Consider the following 19,213-nt stretch of genomic DNA (forward strand, 5'->3'; position numbering starts at 1 on the left):
TGTTACTGCCTTGCAGTTTTTTGTTTTTTTTTTATTGTTTTTTTTGCTGGGCTTTTTTGTAAAAAAAAAAAAAATTCAATGCATTGTAGATCTGACAGTCAATAGTGTGTTACTTAAAAAAAAATTAAGTTGTTTTTTATTTATTTTTCCAAATATTTTGTTGGCAAATACGTCATTCATGCAGACACCAACAACCTTAAAATAAAATGTTTCTTCAGATTTCTTTAGTGTGTTTTATTTGTTATATAATCAATATCAGCATCACCTGTTGATGAGCATTAAGCAAATATATTAATTAGTTTACTGTCTGACTGCAGCATTGGATAATGTACTTCCTTTCAGTCTTCTGTCTGTCGGCATGTTAGCTTCATCATTCTTCTGTTCCATCACTCCATCGTTACATAGGCTGATCCCTGTCTGTTGTGCCAGACTCCAGAAATAGCTGCTTGTAAATGTGCATCATTGCTGTAATAAATAACTAGACCAAGACCTCGAAGAACATTTCTCAGTACTGCGGTAGGATTCTCAGTTCTGCAAATGTAAATGATTTGTTTATAGTGGAAGCAGGAACATTTCTTTTGAAAAAAATATAAATGCGTTTCATGCTTGAACTGCTTTGAAGCTGCATTAAAGGGATAGTTCACCCAAAAATGAAAATTACCCCATGATTTACTCACCCTCAAGCCATCCTAGGTGTATAATGCTCTTTTTCCCGGACACATCCTGGCCAGATTTTCTATATTGCCATAAAAAATATCCAGGTTTTGGCTTTGTTTTCCTGTTTTCACTCTTGCTGAAGGTAATGATCGAAAAGTAGTTTGACCAAAAAGAGCAGTGTGGTCACCCTAGGTGTACGTGACTTACTAGGTGTATAAAGGCTTTCTGAAGTGAATCAATGAAGTGAGAGTGAATAAATCATGGGGGTAATTTTCATTTTTGGGTGAACTATCCCTTTAATACAATTTTCCACTGTAGTTTGTGAGCAAGCCATTCGTCTCATAAGTCAACGTACCATGAGAATGATTTTGAGACTGATATTTCAAGGTAAAATACATACATGCATTTGCTTTAAAGTGGAAAAATATTTTGTGAAATGGTCACTTATTCAGCATTGTATTTGATGAGTCTCCATGTGCAGTATTCTCCAATTGTGGAGACTTTAAATGAGACTGCATTTATCGTATAGTGTTTTCAAACTGTATAATGAGAAAAAAAAATCCACTAAAATGTAATGTACATCTAAATACAGCACCTAATTCCAGAGCATCTACAAAGTTAAATGAGGGCCGTCCATCTGTTGGTATGAGCTTGTGAAGGTTTAAAATAAGAACAGGAGACTCTGGCTTCCCTCTGAACATGTTTAAATTCTACAAATGCCTTTTAATTTTATACGTAGGCGGGCTTATATTTAGTGAAGGCTTGCATTTATTTGGAGTTGTGTATACGTGCATCCTCAGGTCTACAGTCAGCTGAGCTCACCACATTGTCAGTGCAAAGTACAAAGATAGACACACTCATTATCTCACTCAGTTGTTTAAACTTTAACATATTTAAAAGAGCTGACTCTATTATCAGTGTTTTTATATTCAGAATGGAATCTGGGGTGGGTTTTTGTTAAATGTGAGCCAAAATCATCACAATTAAAAGAACCAAAGACTTAAACTACTTCAGTCTGTGTGCATTGAATTTATTTAATACACGAGTTTCACAATTTGAGTTGAATTACTGAAATAAATGAACTTTTCCACGACATTCTAATTTATTGAGATGCACCTGTACACTCTTATATACATTCCTATTACTGTCCTCCTCCAGCAGCATCAAACATCTTCTTCCTGCCCTCCATACCAGACATGGCCTCAACGTTCTTACGCCAGTCGCCCACCTCCGTCGATATAACCTGACAAAACAGAAATGCAGTGTGCAGTTACTGAAAAACTGAAAATATCTTTCCTTTCCTTTATTCTCTTGAATCTCTAAAAACCCTGTCAAGGATGCTTTTTAGGACAATTAATCATTTTTTGCAGCAAGTAGGCATATTTGTCCCAATTCTTCATGAATGTAATAAAAAATTATATTCTATTTAAAGTACTATCCCCCGGTTTCACAGACAAGGCTTAAGCCTAGTCCCAGACTAAAGTGTAAGTCTGAGCAGTTTTAACTGAAAGGAACTTGCACTGATTGATCTTAAAATATATCATTGCCTCGGTTTTGTCTCAAAATGCACACCAGTAATGATTTTTCTAAAGCACGTTAATAAAAATGACCTAAATGTCCTAATTGAACGATTGCCTAGTCCTGGCTTAGTCTAAGCCCTGTCTGTGAAACCAGGCCTATGTGTACTGTGTTATAGACTAACCGAGACTTGTCACAGCACTTATTGCTTTTTTTGGTTGGTTTTGATTGTTTCTGTTGTCCTCATTTGTAAGTCGCTTTGGATAAAAGCATCTGCTAAATGACTAAATGTAATGTAATGCTTATTTGTTGTGTTCTGTTTATTTTCCTAAATAAAAACATTAAAAAAATGACATGACCAAAGTACAAATTAATCTGAATCTAATGATAATCACCTTTAAGAATAACAGGAATTATAACAAAAAAAAGCTAAATGTTTTAAGAGGGACAATGATCTTAACTGTCATGAAAGTAATGTCACAATGCAAAAAAAAAAAAAAGTTTATTTTAAAATATAAATATATATTCATATTAGTGCTGTCAAGCGATTAATCACGATTAATCGCATCCAGAATAAAAGTTTTTGTTTACATAATACATGTATGTGTGCTGTGTATATTTATTATGTATATATAAATACACACAAATGTATGTATATATTTCATAAACATATGTTGTTTATATATTAAATATATTTATTTATAATATAAATTATATGAATATAAATACAGACATGTAAATACATGTAAATATTTTCAAAATATATGCTGTATGTGTGTGTATTTATATATAAATATATTTATATATTGTATTTATTTATATGTGTATTTATATATAAATAAATATACACAGAACACACATATATTATCCAAACAAAAACTTTTATTTTGTATGTGATTAATCGGTTGACAGCACTAATTCATATATATTATGTTTATTTATATGATTTTCCACCATGGGATCAAAAAATCAAATCAAATAAAAAAGGTATTGTAACTTTTTATCTCACAGTTCAGACTTTTTTCCTCACAATTGCGAGTTTATGTCTCACAATTCCAATTCTCAGAATTTCAAGTCTCACAGTTATGATTTTATATCTCGCAGTTTCTCAGAATTGCAAGAAAAAAATTCTAAAATTGTGAGATAATAAGAGTCGCAATTAATTGTTTTTTAATCACATGGTGGAATCGAGCTTCCATAGTAATGTGACTTCATGTTTTGGTGAGTTTCACACATTAGTCAATGTGGGTTAGAGCATGCAGGTGTACCTTCTCTTGTTTAATGTCTTCTTTCTTCACAGATTTGAGGTTGGCTCTGAGGTCCATGGAGCCCTTGTGTTTGGAGCCCAGCAGCGCTCTCATCATCTCATCCGCAGACACACGCACCTTCCTCAGGGCAGGTTTCTTAAACTTCCCTCCTAAATCTTGCACCTTCAGCTTCAGCTCATGGATCTTTCAGACACAGACACCGTGTTCATTACAGAAACTGTCATCTAATATTAGTTTAAGTTTAGAAAAGGTACATTTTATTTACTCACATCTCTGTTGTTTTTATTCACTTTGGCCTCAAAGTCGTATCTCTCCTCATCCACTACATCGATTTTGGAATTGAATTGCCGACACAGTTTCTGGACACATACAAAATTATAATTACAAAATGACTAGTATTACTATTTAACATGTTTTTTTTATGATTTGTGGTTTCATGATTTAAGTCAGCAAATCACTAAAATAACACAAATGGAAAGTTGACTAGTTGAAATAAAAACATAAAAAAATGACATGACCAAAGTACAAATTAATCTGAATCTAATGATAATCACCTTTAAGAATAACAGGAATTATAACAAAAAAAAGCTAAATGTTTTAAGAGGGACAATGATCTTAACTGTCATGAAAGTAATGTCACAATGCAAAAAAAAAAAAAAGTTTATTTTAAAATATAAATATATATTCATATTAGTGCTGTCAAGCGATTAATCACGATTAATCGCATCCAGAATAAAATTTTTTTTGGTGAGTTTCACACATTAGTCAATGTGGGTTAGAGCATGCAGGTGTACCTTCTCTTGTTTAATGTCTTCTTTCTTCACAGATTTGAGGTTGGCTCTGAGGTCCATGGAGCCCTTGTGTTTGGAGCCCAGCAGCGCTCTCATCATCTCATCCGCAGACACGCGCACCTTCCTCAGGGCAGGTTTCTTAAACTTCCCTCCTAAATCTTGCACCTTCAGCTTCAGCTCATGGATCTTTCAGACACAGACACCGTGTTCATTACAGAAACTGTCATCTAATATTAGTTTAAGTTTAGAAAAGGTACATTTTATTTACTCACATCTCTGTTGTTTTTATTCACTTTGGCCTCAAAGTCGTATCTCTCCTCATCCACTACATCGATTTTGGCATGGAGTTGCCGACATAGTTTCTGGACACAAAATTATTACTACTACTACTATTTTGCATGTTTGTGAATAATATTTAAGTTATCAAATCTAAATAACTAAAATAACACAAATGGAAACATGCAAGCTGTGAGGTGACTGAAAAAATAGAAATTGTTCAATTTGAGCAAGACTACACTCTAAAAAATGCTGGGTTAAATATAACCCAGCGCTGGGTTAAAAAGGGACAAACCCAGCTACTGGGTTGTTTTGACCCAGCTGTTGGGTTGTTTTGACCCAGCGGGTGGGTTGTTTTGATCCAGCGGTTGGGTTGTTTTGACCCAGCGGTTGGGTTGTTTTGACCCAGCTATTGGGTTGTTTTGACCCAGCGGTTGGGTTGTTTTGACCCAGCGGTTGGGTTGTCCCTTTTTGGGTTTGTCCCTTTTTAACCCAGCATTTTTTAGAGTGTAGATTCCAGCTTCACAAGAAACATTAAATTAGCCAAGTGAGTTCAAGCTGGTAATATAATAATTTTAAATGTAAATAAACATATTAAGTACTAAAAAAAATTTAATTATTAAAAATTTCCTAAAAATATAGAAAGAAACATATAAATAATTCTCTAGCGTTTTGGTCAGTGTCTGTCACTCTGTATATCTTGATGAAGTTGTATTTTACAAACCTGCAACTCCTCCATTGAAAGGCCGGTTAGCTGAAGAGGTGGAAGCTTATCGCTCAGATATTTCACCTTGTCCTCATCGCGATTGATCTTCTCCTGTTCCAACTCCTCAATGGCTCTTTGGAGCAAAAGGATCTGAGAAAACAGAACGTAAATAGACATTCTGTAGGTTCAAACAACAACAACAACAACAAAACTGGCAATCAGTATATCTGCCACATGTACATTTACTTTTTGACTTCTGAAAAAGTGTAGAACACACACACACACACACACACACACACACCCCACTATCATACCTTCAAGGAAAGTTTTAGAGATGCAGAAATCTTAGACTTCGGCTAAAAAAAAATGAGAACAAATTTAATCCCAATTTTTATGCATTATATTCTGTTATTCAACAATGTAGAAATCAATGTATATTTCACAATATCGTAATCACAATACCTTGGCTTGCACTCGAGGGGGCAATGGAGTAGGAGGCTTTTGATGATACACAAAAATTAAATAACAAATTGGAATAAAAATACACAGTATAAATCACATTATCCTTATCAGAAAATTATTGTATAATGTAATTAAAGCTTTTATCCCTTTACTCTAATTTCATTAGATGTAATCAAAGTTATGTTTATTGGTGGTTGCAAAGAGAACAGAGAAGAAAATAATATAAAATAAATAACTATACAAAGATGTTTGTTCATGCCATGTACATGAAAAATAATGCATAAAACACTTACTCGTCCGCCATTGTGAAACCTGTAAAATCAAATATATGAAAACAAAAATAAAAACAAACAATTACGATTAGTTGCAATCACAATACTAAACTAAATCAATTTCTTGATCCGCATTGAGAGATGTCTAGGAAAGTAGTAGCTGACACAGAGAGATTTGTTACATGAGGTGTTGCCTGTGGGTCAAGACAGCTTCTGAAAGCACAAACAGGACAGAGACAATTGTTTTTTTATGTGTGACAGGCAGCAGCTTTGTAATTTTAGCTCACAGACACAGGAATGAGAATGAATGGGCAGCTGTCCTCAACATACCAGAGTGCTGTGTGTGTGTGTGTGTGTGTGTACCTACTTAACCATATTTTGGGGACAAATTTGTACCCAAAAGTGAGCTAAACCTGACAAAATCTCCAAAAACCTCCCTTTGGGAACGTCCTCGTTTGTAAAACTGGTATAAAAATAAAGTAAACAAAGTTAAGCAATTCAAAGCCTAAAACAGCATATGACTCAAAATACATTTTTATATGCATCTCAAATGTATCATAGCAAACAAAAACGGCACATCCTATAATGGGAAATTGTGAAAAAGAACAGGTAAGTATAAGGAAAACTCCAACATCAAAAAAGGACAGGCAGACACATCTGTAAATTACAGAACACGGCGGGTCATTAAGTCTTCACCTCTTTAAAGCAGATACTGTATATTACAGTCAAATAACAAGACATTGCATAAAGCAAACGTCTCCATCCATTAGTCATAGGTCAGAACAATCAGCACCTGCTCACCCTCACGTTCATAAGCAAACCTCACTTCCATTCTAATTTTAAACACCATTTGCCCACCCAGGACCTAAAATATTATCCCAGTGTTTGAAACACATATTGTTCTTTAAAGGAATAGCTCACCCAAAAAAGAAAATATACAGAAACTTTACTTTCAGGCCATCCAAGATTTGGAGAGATGTAGCATTGCAGCACTTGCACACCAATGGATCCTCTGAATGGGTGCCGTCAGAATGAGAGTCCAAACAGCTGATAAAAACATCACAAGTAATCCACACCACTCCCGTCCATCAATTAACATCTTGTGAAGCAAAAAGCTGTGTGTTTGTAAGAAACAAATCCATTATTAAGGCATTTTGACTTTAAATCATTGCTTGTTGCCAAAATACGAGTTCAAAAAATCCATTCCCTGTTGTCCTCTCACATCAAGATCCACCAGATTAATCAACACTGAACTGACATGAGCTGAATAATGACACTATTGATACTATGACACTGAGAGCATGCTTTATGGGTGAAGTTGTATTCGTTTCATAATTGAAGAACTTTGCCACATTAAAACTGTTATTTTCTTGTTTATTTCTCTGAAGCTGCTTTGAAACAATCTGTACTGTGACTTGACTTGCGGCTAAATCCTTGACTCTTGATTGTTTTGAATACAAAAGCCGCTGTCAGGACCATTTGGACTGTTGCACATTTTCATCCACAATAAGGTCAAGAAATCTCACAAAACTTTTACTTGCAGGTTATTTGTTTACCAAAAAGTCCTTTGGGATTCAGTGAGGAAGAACTTTCTGTTGAAGGTGTATGATCTATTTATTCAGTAACCTTTCCATATGGAGAGCTGAGGCATGTCTGCTTCCCAGGTCATGTATTGCTCTGCCGCTTCGCCTGTCCGTCTGGCACTGACTGGCAGACTCTACGGGCGAATGGTTTCGGCAGCTTGGGGTGTCAGGAATATCTCTCATGCCTCCCCTGGCATATATGATCCAATATTAGCACATTTCCACCCAAGTCAGCTCAATGAGGTGAAAACCCCTCTGATCCGAGGGTTCATTTAAAACTAAGCCGATATTTACGAGATATCAAATTGATCCTTAGAACAGAAGCACATAAACATACTACTTATCCCGCTAACACACACATACAAACTGCGTGCACACAAATGATGACACTCATGCATACAAAAATAGTCTTTGATGACAATAAATCAGGTGTGGATTTTAGGTAACATGATGCCTGCTTATGTAAGAGTTAATGTTAGACACAAACTGGGTCATTTCTGTAATAGGCCTAAGGGCCCGTTCACACCAAGAATGATAACTATAAAGATAGAAATATAATGCTAACTATATTAGCATCCATGCAAACAGATGATAAAATCCTGTTTATTATAAGCGTGCACTGCAGTTTTGTCATTTGCCGCTTTAAATGCTTGAGCTTTTTAAAACAGGATGGATTCTGATTGGCTGTCAATGTATTATCGTTCATCAGATGAAAATAAATAATTCTGAAAGTGAATACTTTGGTGATTTTATAAAAAATAGGCTGCATGGGGCCAATCTGCTAACAATGAGGTGAACCCAGAGATATTTTACATATATTAATTACTTGAATACTTTTATTTATTGTCTCTCTGTAATAGTACTGTTTTCACATGAACAAGGTGACTGCAGTTAGGCGTGTATGTATATATCTATATATGTATGTATTTTTTTATATTATTATACCAGTTTTTGTAATTTATCATTCAAAATGTAATGTTTTAAAATGTGAGACAAACCAACTAATATTACAAAACATCAGAGGATTAATCAAATCTGTTGCTAATAGAGCTGTTTATTCAATAGGCTATGGTCCAACTAATAATATTTTTTAAATATATACTTTTTAACATTTTAAAAATGTACTGTTTCAAACTTTATCCAATATATTACAACATAATATGAACATGAGCTACACATATTTGAATGACCCACTTATTAATAGGTGCAAGTATACCTATGTGCTTTATGCTTTATAAAAGTATGTGTGTTTACACATGCTACACAGGAGGATAGCAGTGAATCACGCAATGGCAGTGGCAATGGTTTTATTCTTATTCCGAAGTCACCGTAGCCACCCAGATCCAGTCCGTATCCAGATCAGATGGTCACTGCAGTCACCTGGATCCAGTCCGTATCCAGTCCAGGCGACCTCTACAGCTCTGAATGTCAGCGGAGACCATGTCAAGAGACAGATCCCCTGTGAAGACCTCGTTGGTCATCGGCACAAGACCACGAGAACCAGACGAGTCCTCTGGTTAATCTGACGTGCGTTGCAGCCTGGAATTAAACCACACCATGCTGGTTTTGTCTGGCCAGAGGAGAACTGGCCTCCTGACTGAGTCTGGTTTCTCCCAAGGTTTTTTTCTCCATTTCTGTCACTGATGGAGTTTTGGTTCCTTGCCACTGTCGCCTTTGGCTTGCTTAGTTGGGGACGCTTAATTTCTGGCAACATTTTGACTTGACTGCACAGACACTATTGGAAGAGAGCTGAACTGAGCTGGATGATGACGTCACTGAATCAACAACGAACTGACTATAACTGATAAACTGACTGTTTTCTATTGTCCTCTTGCATTATCAGCACACACTTTTCCTTTTTTACACTGTAAAGCTGCTTTGACTCAATTGTATAAAGCGCTATATAAATAAAAGTGACTTGACTTGACCCAGTGGGGTAGCAGTGTGTAATAATAGTAGACTAATAACAGGCCTGGCTGCACCATCCACTGGCTTATTTGGCTCTGAATGCAATGGAATTAGTTTTAAGACTCTGACTTTTAATCCTGGACACTTCAGTGCTTATTTGTGCAGTTATTTTATTAAGATTTAAAGATAGATATTGTATAATGGCCAAAACTTTGGATGAAAGTGAAAAGTATTTTTTTAAAAAGCACGCATATGGCCCAAAAACACACGTGCGAATGGCGTGAATGTCCTTGACCCGGATGTGCTTGCTTTGACTTTCCCGCCCCTCCCACCTGCGCGAGCGATGCGCCTGATCCTGGGCGCGCCGTTTCATCTGACAGACGAATTTATTTTTAAAATTAGCCGCATAAACATAAAAATTTTGATATGATTGCGATCAAAATGCTTCACGGAATCGACGATGCGCCTTCCTGAGATCTAATTATGACAGAAGAAGCGTTTTAATCGGCGCGAGGATCGATGGAGAGACTTTAATGTCAGATTGAACCGCTAAGGTGAAACTCTGGTGAGCTGACAGGATCAAAAACACTACAATAATCTAATTTAGCTGAACAGTTTATAAGAAAATGATTCAATAAACACGCCTTTGTGTCCAATATAATACTGCTGTGATTTATAAACAATGTGAATGCAACTAAACTGCTCACTGCCTGATCCATACTGAGATATGCGTATATTCATTACATTAGAATTATTATCGAATTATTTCTTCGATAAATGGTTTTGGTGTTCTGGTGTAATATAATACTTGGGAGATTTTATATATACAAAAGCTGAATGGTACCAATCTGCTAACCACAAGGTCAACCCAGAGATATTATACAAAAATTTAATTACTTGTATAACGTTACTTTAATTGTTGCATCAACATTATGCAAAGATCATGTTTTCATGTCTAACTGTTCTGTGGTTTTACATGAAAAACCGTAAAAGTGATTGCAGTTATTCAGATACATGCATTCATTATATGTAACTTAATTGGTTATTTTGGGGAATGTGTGAGAAATTAATCATAAATTGGTTTATTCTTTGACTAATCTTGTTATTATGTACCTAACGTTACATGTTATAATAAGCAAGGTTTGACTAAATATTTTAAAATCTAATCTAAAAATGTTAATTATATTTATATTTATTTCTGTTCAACATGTTATGTTAATATATATTATATATATATTAATTATATAGGGCTAATTATTTATGTGAGTGCGTGTTTATTTTATATAAGGCTTTCTATCTGCATCTGTAGTCTCTGGCCTTTCTGTCCGCCCTCCAATCTGTCAAAGGCACCTGTTGTGATCACCTGTTTCAAGCGTCCCTGTCAGTGTATGGATGTGGGTCAGGTTGCTTAGTGTCTATTTTTTGTTTTCTGCCTCGATCCAGTGTGCAAACTGTATGTTTGTGTTTATGTATGTTTAAATAGATGAATAATGCCTGGGAAGTTAAAGGCGAAGATTGTTGCCGGGCGGCACCTGCCTGTCATGGACCGTGCCAGCGATCTCACAGACGCCTTTGTGGAGGTCAGTCAATTGTCAGTCTGTTAATGAAGTCACTTTGCTATGCACATTCGATCAAAAATGCTGCTTAAGTAGTATGTCCCTTGATTTATCATAGAGCAGCACTTATGAAGTGTCGTTCCACAGGTGAAGTTTGGAAACACAACATTTAAAACGGATGTGTACCCCAAATCCCTGAATCCTCAGTGGAATTCAGAGTGGTTCAAATTCGAGGTAAGGTCTTTCTACTTGTCCTGCTTTAGGTTGTATTTTTGTGGAGTTTATTCTCTCTGTTTATCTTTCCTTTACCCCTCAGGTGGATGATGAGGATTTGCAGGATGAGCCGTTGCAGATAACTGTTCTTGACCATGACACATACAGCGCTAATGATGCCATAGGAAAGGTGTACATCGACATTGATCCACTGCTCTGCAGTGAAGCTGCTACTGTCATTTCTGGCTGGCTCCCCATCTACGACACTATACATGGTGTGTGTCCACAAGCAAATTTAGTCTGTAATATTAAAGAGTTCTGACTTATTTTGTTTTAATGATATGCTTGTGTTCAGGTATAAGAGGGGAAATCAACGTTCTGGTGAAGGTGGATCTCTTCAACGACCTGAACCGCTTCAGACAGTCTTCATGTGGGGTTAAATTCTTCTGTAGTAAGTATCTAGATCATCTGCTTCCATATCCTCCTGTGTAGCTCCTTCTTTTCTTTCTCCCCTCTGACGTTCTGTTTCCTCCACTTTCTGCCCTGCTTTGCTCTCCTTATTGTCTTTATTTTGTCATTCTCAATGAATTTTCATTCACATTCTGGTTCTGTCTCTCTATTTCTTCAGCAACATCCATTCCCCGATGTTACCGGGCCATTATGGTACATGGCTTTGTGGAAGAGCTTGTGGTAAATGAGGATCCAGAGTACCAGTGGATCGACCGTATCAGAACCCCTCGTGCGTCCAACGAGGCCAGACAGAGACTCCTCTTTCTCATGTCAGGTACTAATATTTTTGAGGGGTCATGTGGCACTGAGGACTGAAGTAATGGCTGCTGAAAATTCATCCTTTTCATCACAGGATATATATTACATTTTAGAATATTTTTAAAATAGAAACCAGTTAATTTAAATTGTAGTCATATTTTACAATATTACTGTTTATAGTGGTTTTTGATCAAAGAAATGCAGCCTTGGTAAGCATATGACACTTATTTAAAAAAATATAAAAAGTCTTGCCAACCTAGATCTAGGACTTTTGGATAGCACAGTATATGCCTATTGATCTACTCTGACTAAGTGTACTTTAAGTTGCTTTGGATAAGATCATCTGCTAAAAGATGACTTACTAGAAGACTGCTTACTGTGTCTCTGGAGATAAGTGCATGTGCAATATGAGACACTCCTGTCAATATTTTCATGTGGTGTGTGTGTAATTGCATTTGTGTTTCTGTTGTAGGTGAATTGCAGAGGAAGATTGGTCTGAAGGTGCTGGAGATGGGAGGGAATGCAGTGGTGGGGTACCTACAATGTTTTGACCTTGAAGGAGAATCAGGCCTTGTGGTTCGTGCTATTGGGACAGCCTGCACACTTGAGAAAATCAGCACATTCCCTGCCACAGCCACATACCCCAGCAACTCCTCTCCTTCAAAAGACATGAAAGAGTGAGTGTCGCCTACGCACACACATATGCACGCATCGTTTTTAAATAGATTTGGAAATTGCTGCTTTTTTTCTAACAGCTATCCTAGTTCATCTGCAGTACATTAGATTAGATTTTTTTGCACTGAAAATAAGAATTGAATTTTGGATTAGAAATGAACGTGATATTTATGCATTTAGCAGACGCTTTTATCCAAAGCGACTTACAGTGCATTCAGGCTATACATTTTTTACCAGTATGATATATGGGTTATTATAGAATTCACAATGAATCCATTGAATTTTCTATCCCTTTAATGAAAGTAAAAATAGAGGCTGTTAGTTTTGAATTTTCAGTCAATGTATATTACTGTTCAAAAATTTGGGGTTGGCAACATTTTTGTAGAAGTCTTATGCTCATCAAGTTGCATTTATTTGATCAAAAATACAGTAAAAAGAGTAATATTGTGAAAGATCAAAAGAACAGCATTTATTTAAAATTGTAACATCATGAATGTCTTTGCTGTCATGTTTACTGACTCCAAACTTTTGAATGATAGTGTATTATGATTTAGATTTTCATCTATTTTTTTAGCAGACATTTTTGTTCAAGGCAATTTGTTATTATTTAAATAATTTATTAAAATGATCTAACAATTACAATTACTCTCTGTTTTCTGTTTATATTCGTAAATGAGTATGAGGGTGTGTGAGTGTATTTGTTTTATGAGTTGCTGTTTTATAAGTTCTACAGAAATGCATTCTCAACACACAAACATACCACACCTCAATCTTGTTCTCCCCTGCATGTCCTCTATCTCCCTCTTGCTCTTACTGTCTGTTTCTTTGGCGTTCCTGCATGCTGCATCTCTCCTGCACCAGCATGTGTTTGCGTCAGACGGCTAAAAGTTTAAATGCTGTTCGGTTGTGCATTTTCAAACTAGGCGTTTTTTGCATCTGGACTGCTGCCTTGAGTCTGTTGTGTTTTGTGTTTGTGTTGTCTCGTCCCGTTCCCTCTAGGGAGCTAAGAATGTTTGAACGGCTGTGACCTGCCTAACTAGACAGCACTTTTGCCGCTGTCTAGGTAGTCAGCTCACTAGGTTGTGAGATGCAGCCAAAAAGGACTTTTCCTGCCGTCTGTTCTCCATGCAGTCTGCCTTGGGTGTGTGCGCGTGCATGTTTGTGTATGTCATTGTTATATGTGTCTTTGCGTTCTCTGTGAATGTACAGTACACAGTGTGTGTTTGTTTAATGTATGAAATATGCGTGAATGTGTGTGTGTGTGTGTGTGTAGCTCTCCGCAGGCTGCTCCTTCCACTCTCGGATGTCGTTCCACACACAGCAGTCCAGTTCACAGTGCGAGCAGTCGTCTTTCTCAGGGCTTCTCCGTTTCTGTGCCAACACTGCTGTTCGCCGGTATGAAACCCAGACACAGGAGCTCAGAAGCCCCCAGAGCCAGGCAGTGTAGGCAGGTACCCCACGACCCCCATGACCCCGTCACGACCCTGCCACGGACCTGTCACCCCGTTCTTCATTGGCAAGACAGCTATGACATCACCAGCCCCCCTCTCCTTCAGCTGCCAAAGCAACCTTGTTTACAGCTTAAAAATGCCTCTGACCAATGAGTAAGCTGCATTCAGCTGTCATTCAAAGAGTATATCCAATCAGAGGTGTCGGTTGGCTTCTGTGTTTTTAAGTTGTTTGTGTACGTACCTTTTTTTTCAGGCAGGGTTGTTGAATTTTACATTTTGGCCTTGTGAAGGCATTAGTCGACCCTTGTTATCAAAGCGTTGTGCTTTGGTTGGCTGAAACACGCTTCTTGTTCATCTCATTTGCGTCCTGCCTCTTTTTTTTGGTTTTCACAGTGTTTGATTTTATTTTTTCTCCATTTTTTTTGTTTTTGCCCACTACCATAAAGCGCTTTCCTCTCTTCTTAACATCCTCACACGCTCTACCCTTTCAGCAGCAAGCAGTCAGCACTCTTTCTTTTTTTCTTTCTTTCTCAAAACCGGTAAGATACCCAACCTCACCTGACCTCTGGCACTCTACCAGACTCTCTCTGTCTCTCTGCATGGACCTTGATTTTAATCAATATTAGCGACTGACCCTGGTGTCAAGGCAGAGGGTGTAGGGCCCAGTGTCTCTCTTTATTTTGGTCTAATTTTGTGTTTCCATGGACCTTGATTTTAATCAATATTAGCGACTGACCCTGGTGTCAAGGCAGAGAGGCAGAGGGTGTAGGGCCCAGTGTCTCTCTTTATTTTGGTCTAATTTTGTGTTTAATTCATTTATGTTTGTTGTGTTGTCCTTTCATTATTACTTTATCTGTGTGTGTGAGATGTTTATTTTTATTTTACTCAAGGCTGTGATCTCGTATTTTGTACATTTGGAATCTGTGAAGAAAATCAACTCTACCATGCCTTCCTTATGTGAATCAGCCCCTTCTAAAGGACTTTAGTTCTGTTTTTCATTTTTTATTTTATGCATGTTTGTCTACTTATTTTTCACTATCTTTCCAGGGATGCAAACTACTTGCTTTTATTCAAAATCCTCAGTTTGTTATACAAAATAGGTCACTTATTCCCAAAATGGAAGTTCTGTCATTATTTAGCCTCATTCATGTTGTTTTAAACCTATATTACTTTATTTTTCTTCTATGGAACGTAAAAGAAGATATTTTGAGAACTGTCTTTTTTTTCTCCATACAATGGAAGTCGATGAGGTTCAGTGTTGTTCTTCAAAATATCATCTTCTCAGCATTCTTCAGAATAACTTTGTTTGTGTTCCACAGAAGAAATGAATTCATACAGGTTTGGAATGACATGAGGGTGAGTAAATGATGACAGAATTAAAATTTTTGGGAAAACCATCCCTTTAACATGTGGCCTCTGAAGAGGTATTTTTGTGAAGCAGATGTAAGGTTAATATTAAGGGTGCTCCGATCAGGATTTTTTGGGCCGATCACTGATTGTCGATCACAGGATGCAGTATCTGCCGATACCGATCACTGATACCGATCTTTTTGAAGCCTTCTTTTTATCATGTCGAATTATTTATAGTGATGCTCCAGTCAGGATATTTACAGACATTCATTCAGGGCCTGAATTTCATTTTTGAAAATGGGGGGAATTCCCCTCTTAGGTGACTTCTTTGGGGGGGATTTGAGGGGTGGAGGGGGGCTTTTTTTTTCTTTTCTTTTTTTACATTTTTCAAAAATATATAATTATCTCACCTACATGTTTGATCATGCAGTGCATTTTTGTTTTTATAATGGGGCAATTGTTGCACAATATCTTACACACAACACAAGCCTGATTTTGTGAGCTGTATGTGAGGCGGCCTTACGCCAGGTTCACACTGACTCCGTTTGCAGTGCGTATGCAGTCAATGTGCAGTACGTAAGTGGTGCAGAAGCAGCAAGGACTCAAATTGTGCTTTCACACAGGATCGAGTCCGCCACTGATCCACGGCTGTTTACCACAAACAACATTTATCCATTTTGTTTTTAAATCCAAACGTTGTTACTGAAAATGCTTTTTGAGCACTGTGATTCTCTTTTTACGCAGTACAGTAATACAATCTTTCATAGATGTGTTTAAACGCAATAAATATAAGCAAGAGTATGTGTGAACCTGCCGTTATGTGTGCGCGCTTTGAGTGTGCACTGTGCATGAGCGCACCGCCTCTAGGAGAGCGCGCAAGTGCTGTGTTTAACCACTGGCAAGAATTAAAAAGAAATGAAAATTATAAACTTTAGTGACGATGCAACACTGCCTCGATTGTGCAAGTGACAATTCCTGTGTGAACTGTGCAGCTCACTTATAGTGCAGACGCAGTGTGGTGATTTGAAGCCATTTGCGCATTTGGAGAGGGAAAGAGAGAGAGCGTGCGGTGATTCACTCATGCTGTTTGTGAAATTACTATGACTTGTGGCCAATATTCTGAAGTCATAAGATAGCTTTGTATGAGGAGCAGACCGTTAATTGATAATTCACCTCTGAAATGGATTACAAAAGTCATTCTGACAGAAATTTCAGTTTTGGAAAAACTGCAGCTTATACCGTCAAAAAAACACCCTGCTGGAAATAAAACCCTTGGAAAACCATTTTATTTACCTCTCATCAGTTTGCATCCCCATCTGTTGTGTAGTTCAGTCACCCCTTATTTTTTTTCTCATGATGTCTTCATACCTGTCCTCCCCAAACTTCTCTCTCATTCTTTCTCTGTCAGTGGGGATATTTCTGTGTCCCAGTACTCCCGCCCTTGAGTCTGAATCATCTCCCCTCCCTTCTGCCCATCTGCCCCTTCACTTACGGCCAAGGATGGCCTCTAGGAGTTCAACTCCTCCCCCACTCCATGTCAGCCAATCAGACACAGCCCTGCTGAGTAAGAGCGTGTCTTTCAGTGAGGAACTGCTGCTGGCGGCCTATGGTAGGACACACCCACTGCTGTCCCCATGACCTTTTACCCTTGGTGCTGTGACTGCATCCAGTGTGACCACACCATCCTCTGTGCTGTCCACTGGCAGAATATCATGTCCGTCGCTGGATAAATCAAATTAACAAATGGATTTTTATCTCATTTGCCCACATCTTTTGACAAATGCACTCTGAGTGCATGTTATGATAGAGCGGTGTGGTTTAATGTCTTCTAAGCTCTCTGATTAACAAAACCCCACTTGCATGAGTTCTTTTAGCCTGACTGCAGGTTAGATTTCTCTGCCAACGGAATAAAAATAAAAAACATGTTCATAGTGACCATGTCTGTCAAGCTCAACAAAAAAAAAGTCACCATAAAGCACAATTTTTGTAGTCCATATGACTTGTGGCCAATATTCTGAAGTCATAAGGTTTTTAATCTGGAGCAGTTAATTGAGAATTCACCTCTGAAATGGATTAAGGAAGTCATTCTGACAGAAATGTCAGTTTTGGAAAAACTACAACTTATACCTTCAAAACCAACCTGCTGGAAATAAAACCCTTGGAAAACCATTTTATTTACCTCTCATCAGTTTGCATCCCCATCTGTTGTGTAGTTCAGTCACCCCTTATTTTTTTTCTCATGATGTCTTCATACCTGTCCTCCCCAAACTTCTCTCTCATTCTTTCTCTGTCAGTGGGGATATTTCTGTTTCCCAGTACTCCCGCCCTTGAATCTGAATCATCTCCCCTCCCCTCTGCCCATCTGCCCCATCACTTATGGCCAGGGATGGCCTCCAGGAGTACAACTCCTCCCCCACTCCGTCTCAGCCAATCAGACAAGAATATCATGCCCGTCGCTGGATAAATCAAATTAACAAATGGATTTTTATCTCATTTGCCCACATCTTTTGGCAAATGCACTCTTGAGTGCATGTTATGATAGAGCGGTGTGGTTTAATGTCTTCTAAGCTCTCTGATTAACAAAACCCCACTTGCATGAGTTCTTTTAGCCTGACTGCAGGTTAGATTTCTCTGCCAACGGAATAAAAATAAAAATAGCGGCCTTCTGTCGTCTCTAGTTGGCTGGTTCCAAAAATCTAATTTCCTAGTGCCTGGGATCTGAGCTTGTGTGTCTGAAACTGTATATTAATTGTGCTTTAATCTGTCAAAAAGTGATAACTTGATGAAGTTGCCCAGCTAGTGAATGAGTAGAGTACTTTTTTTTGCCTGCGATAAATGTTATTTCTTAAAAGTCTCTGAATGTTTAAAATGTGTTCATACGTGCATTACTTTAATGTTTTATGCAGCTAATGCCATTATTACATTTTTAAAATGGATGTGAACATATCCAATTTGATTTGAGATATGTATTAAGATTACACGGTCTTTATATTAGACTGCTGCTGCTCTACCTAGCAGAGTGTAGAAAATCACTTTTTGGCAAAAAAATAAATAAGGCTATATCCACCAAATGAATTACACTACTGTTCAAAAGTGTCAGGACAGTAAAGACGTTTATAAAGTTACAAAAGGTTTCTATTTCAAATGCTGTTTTTTGTTAACTTTATAATTATGAAAGAATCCTCAAGGCTTCCCCAAAAAAATACTACACAGAACAACTGTTTTCGACATTGATAATAATAGATGTTTCTTGAGTAATAGATGTCTCCTTCTTCTCATCAAATCAGCATATTATAATGATTTCTGAAGAATCATGTAACACTGAAGACTACAGTAATGGCTGCAAAACTTGTAATCATATGTCACAATATAACGGTCTTGTTGAACATAAGAGATTTCTTTAAAAAAAATCTTACTGAACTTTTGAACGATAGTGTATATTAACACCATGTTGTATATGGTGTTAATGTTAATGATATTTGATATATTGTACAGCACCTTGGTCAACAATTGTTGTTTTTAGTGACAGTAATGGCTGCAAAATTTGTAATCATATGTCACAATATAACGGTCTTGTTGAGCATAAGAGATTTCTTTAAAAAAAATCTTACTGAACTTTTGAACGATAGTGTATATTAACACCATGTTGTATATGGTGTTAATGTTAATGATATTTGATATATTGTACAGCACCTTGGTCAACAATTGTTGTTTTTAGTGGTGCTATATAAATAAAGCAGAGTTGAGTTGCGTTAACCA

General features: G+C 37.2%; 2 protein-coding genes across 2 annotated transcripts in view; one reads left to right on the forward strand and one right to left on the reverse strand.

Annotated features, from left to right (window-relative positions):
- Positions 1 to 1,798: 1,798 nt before the first annotated feature.
- On the reverse strand, positions 1,799 to 6,143 carry LOC107736127 (troponin I, slow skeletal muscle-like). Its single transcript, XM_016547623.1, has 10 exons — positions 6,133 to 6,143; positions 5,972 to 5,990; positions 5,679 to 5,714; positions 5,531 to 5,572; positions 5,235 to 5,366; positions 4,507 to 4,596; positions 4,238 to 4,420; positions 3,713 to 3,835; positions 3,444 to 3,626; positions 1,799 to 1,900 (listed from the first exon to the last, which is right to left on the reverse strand). Coding segments are annotated over exons 1-10 (912 nt in total). The 5' UTR covers positions 6,135 to 6,143.
- Positions 6,144 to 9,767: 3,624 nt separating this feature from the next.
- The window catches only part of LOC107736138 (C2 domain-containing protein 5-like), a 30,422-nt gene continuing 20,976 nt past the window's right edge, over positions 9,768 to 19,213 (forward strand). Inside the window, exons 1-8 of the mRNA XM_016547632.1 lie at positions 9,768 to 10,006; positions 10,925 to 11,021; positions 11,145 to 11,231; positions 11,314 to 11,485; positions 11,566 to 11,661; positions 11,839 to 11,994; positions 12,451 to 12,655; positions 13,927 to 14,048. Coding sequence (XP_016403118.1) covers positions 10,932 to 11,021; positions 11,145 to 11,231; positions 11,314 to 11,485; positions 11,566 to 11,661; positions 11,839 to 11,994; positions 12,451 to 12,655; positions 13,927 to 14,048 — 928 coding nt within the window. The 5' untranslated portion in view covers positions 9,768 to 10,006; positions 10,925 to 10,931. The remainder of the gene's footprint in view (positions 10,007 to 10,924; positions 11,022 to 11,144; positions 11,232 to 11,313; positions 11,486 to 11,565; positions 11,662 to 11,838; positions 11,995 to 12,450; positions 12,656 to 13,926; positions 14,049 to 19,213) is intronic.

This window comes from Sinocyclocheilus rhinocerous, unplaced genomic scaffold (assembly GCF_001515625.1).
Source record: "Sinocyclocheilus rhinocerous isolate Xijiao unplaced genomic scaffold, SAMN03320098_v1.1 scaffold942, whole genome shotgun sequence".
Lineage (NCBI taxonomy): Eukaryota > Metazoa > Chordata > Actinopteri > Cypriniformes > Cyprinidae > Sinocyclocheilus > Sinocyclocheilus rhinocerous.

Coding starts and splice junctions, on each gene's coding strand:
- LOC107736127 (XM_016547623.1), bottom strand. Junction 3,627..3,712: donor TGAATAAAAACAACAGAGAT/GTGAGTAAATAA, acceptor TGTGTCTGAAAG/ATCCATGAGCTGAAGCTGAA. Junction 1,901..3,443: donor AAGACATTAAACAAGAGAAG/GTACACCTGCAT, acceptor CTGTTTTGTCAG/GTTATATCGACGGAGGTGGG.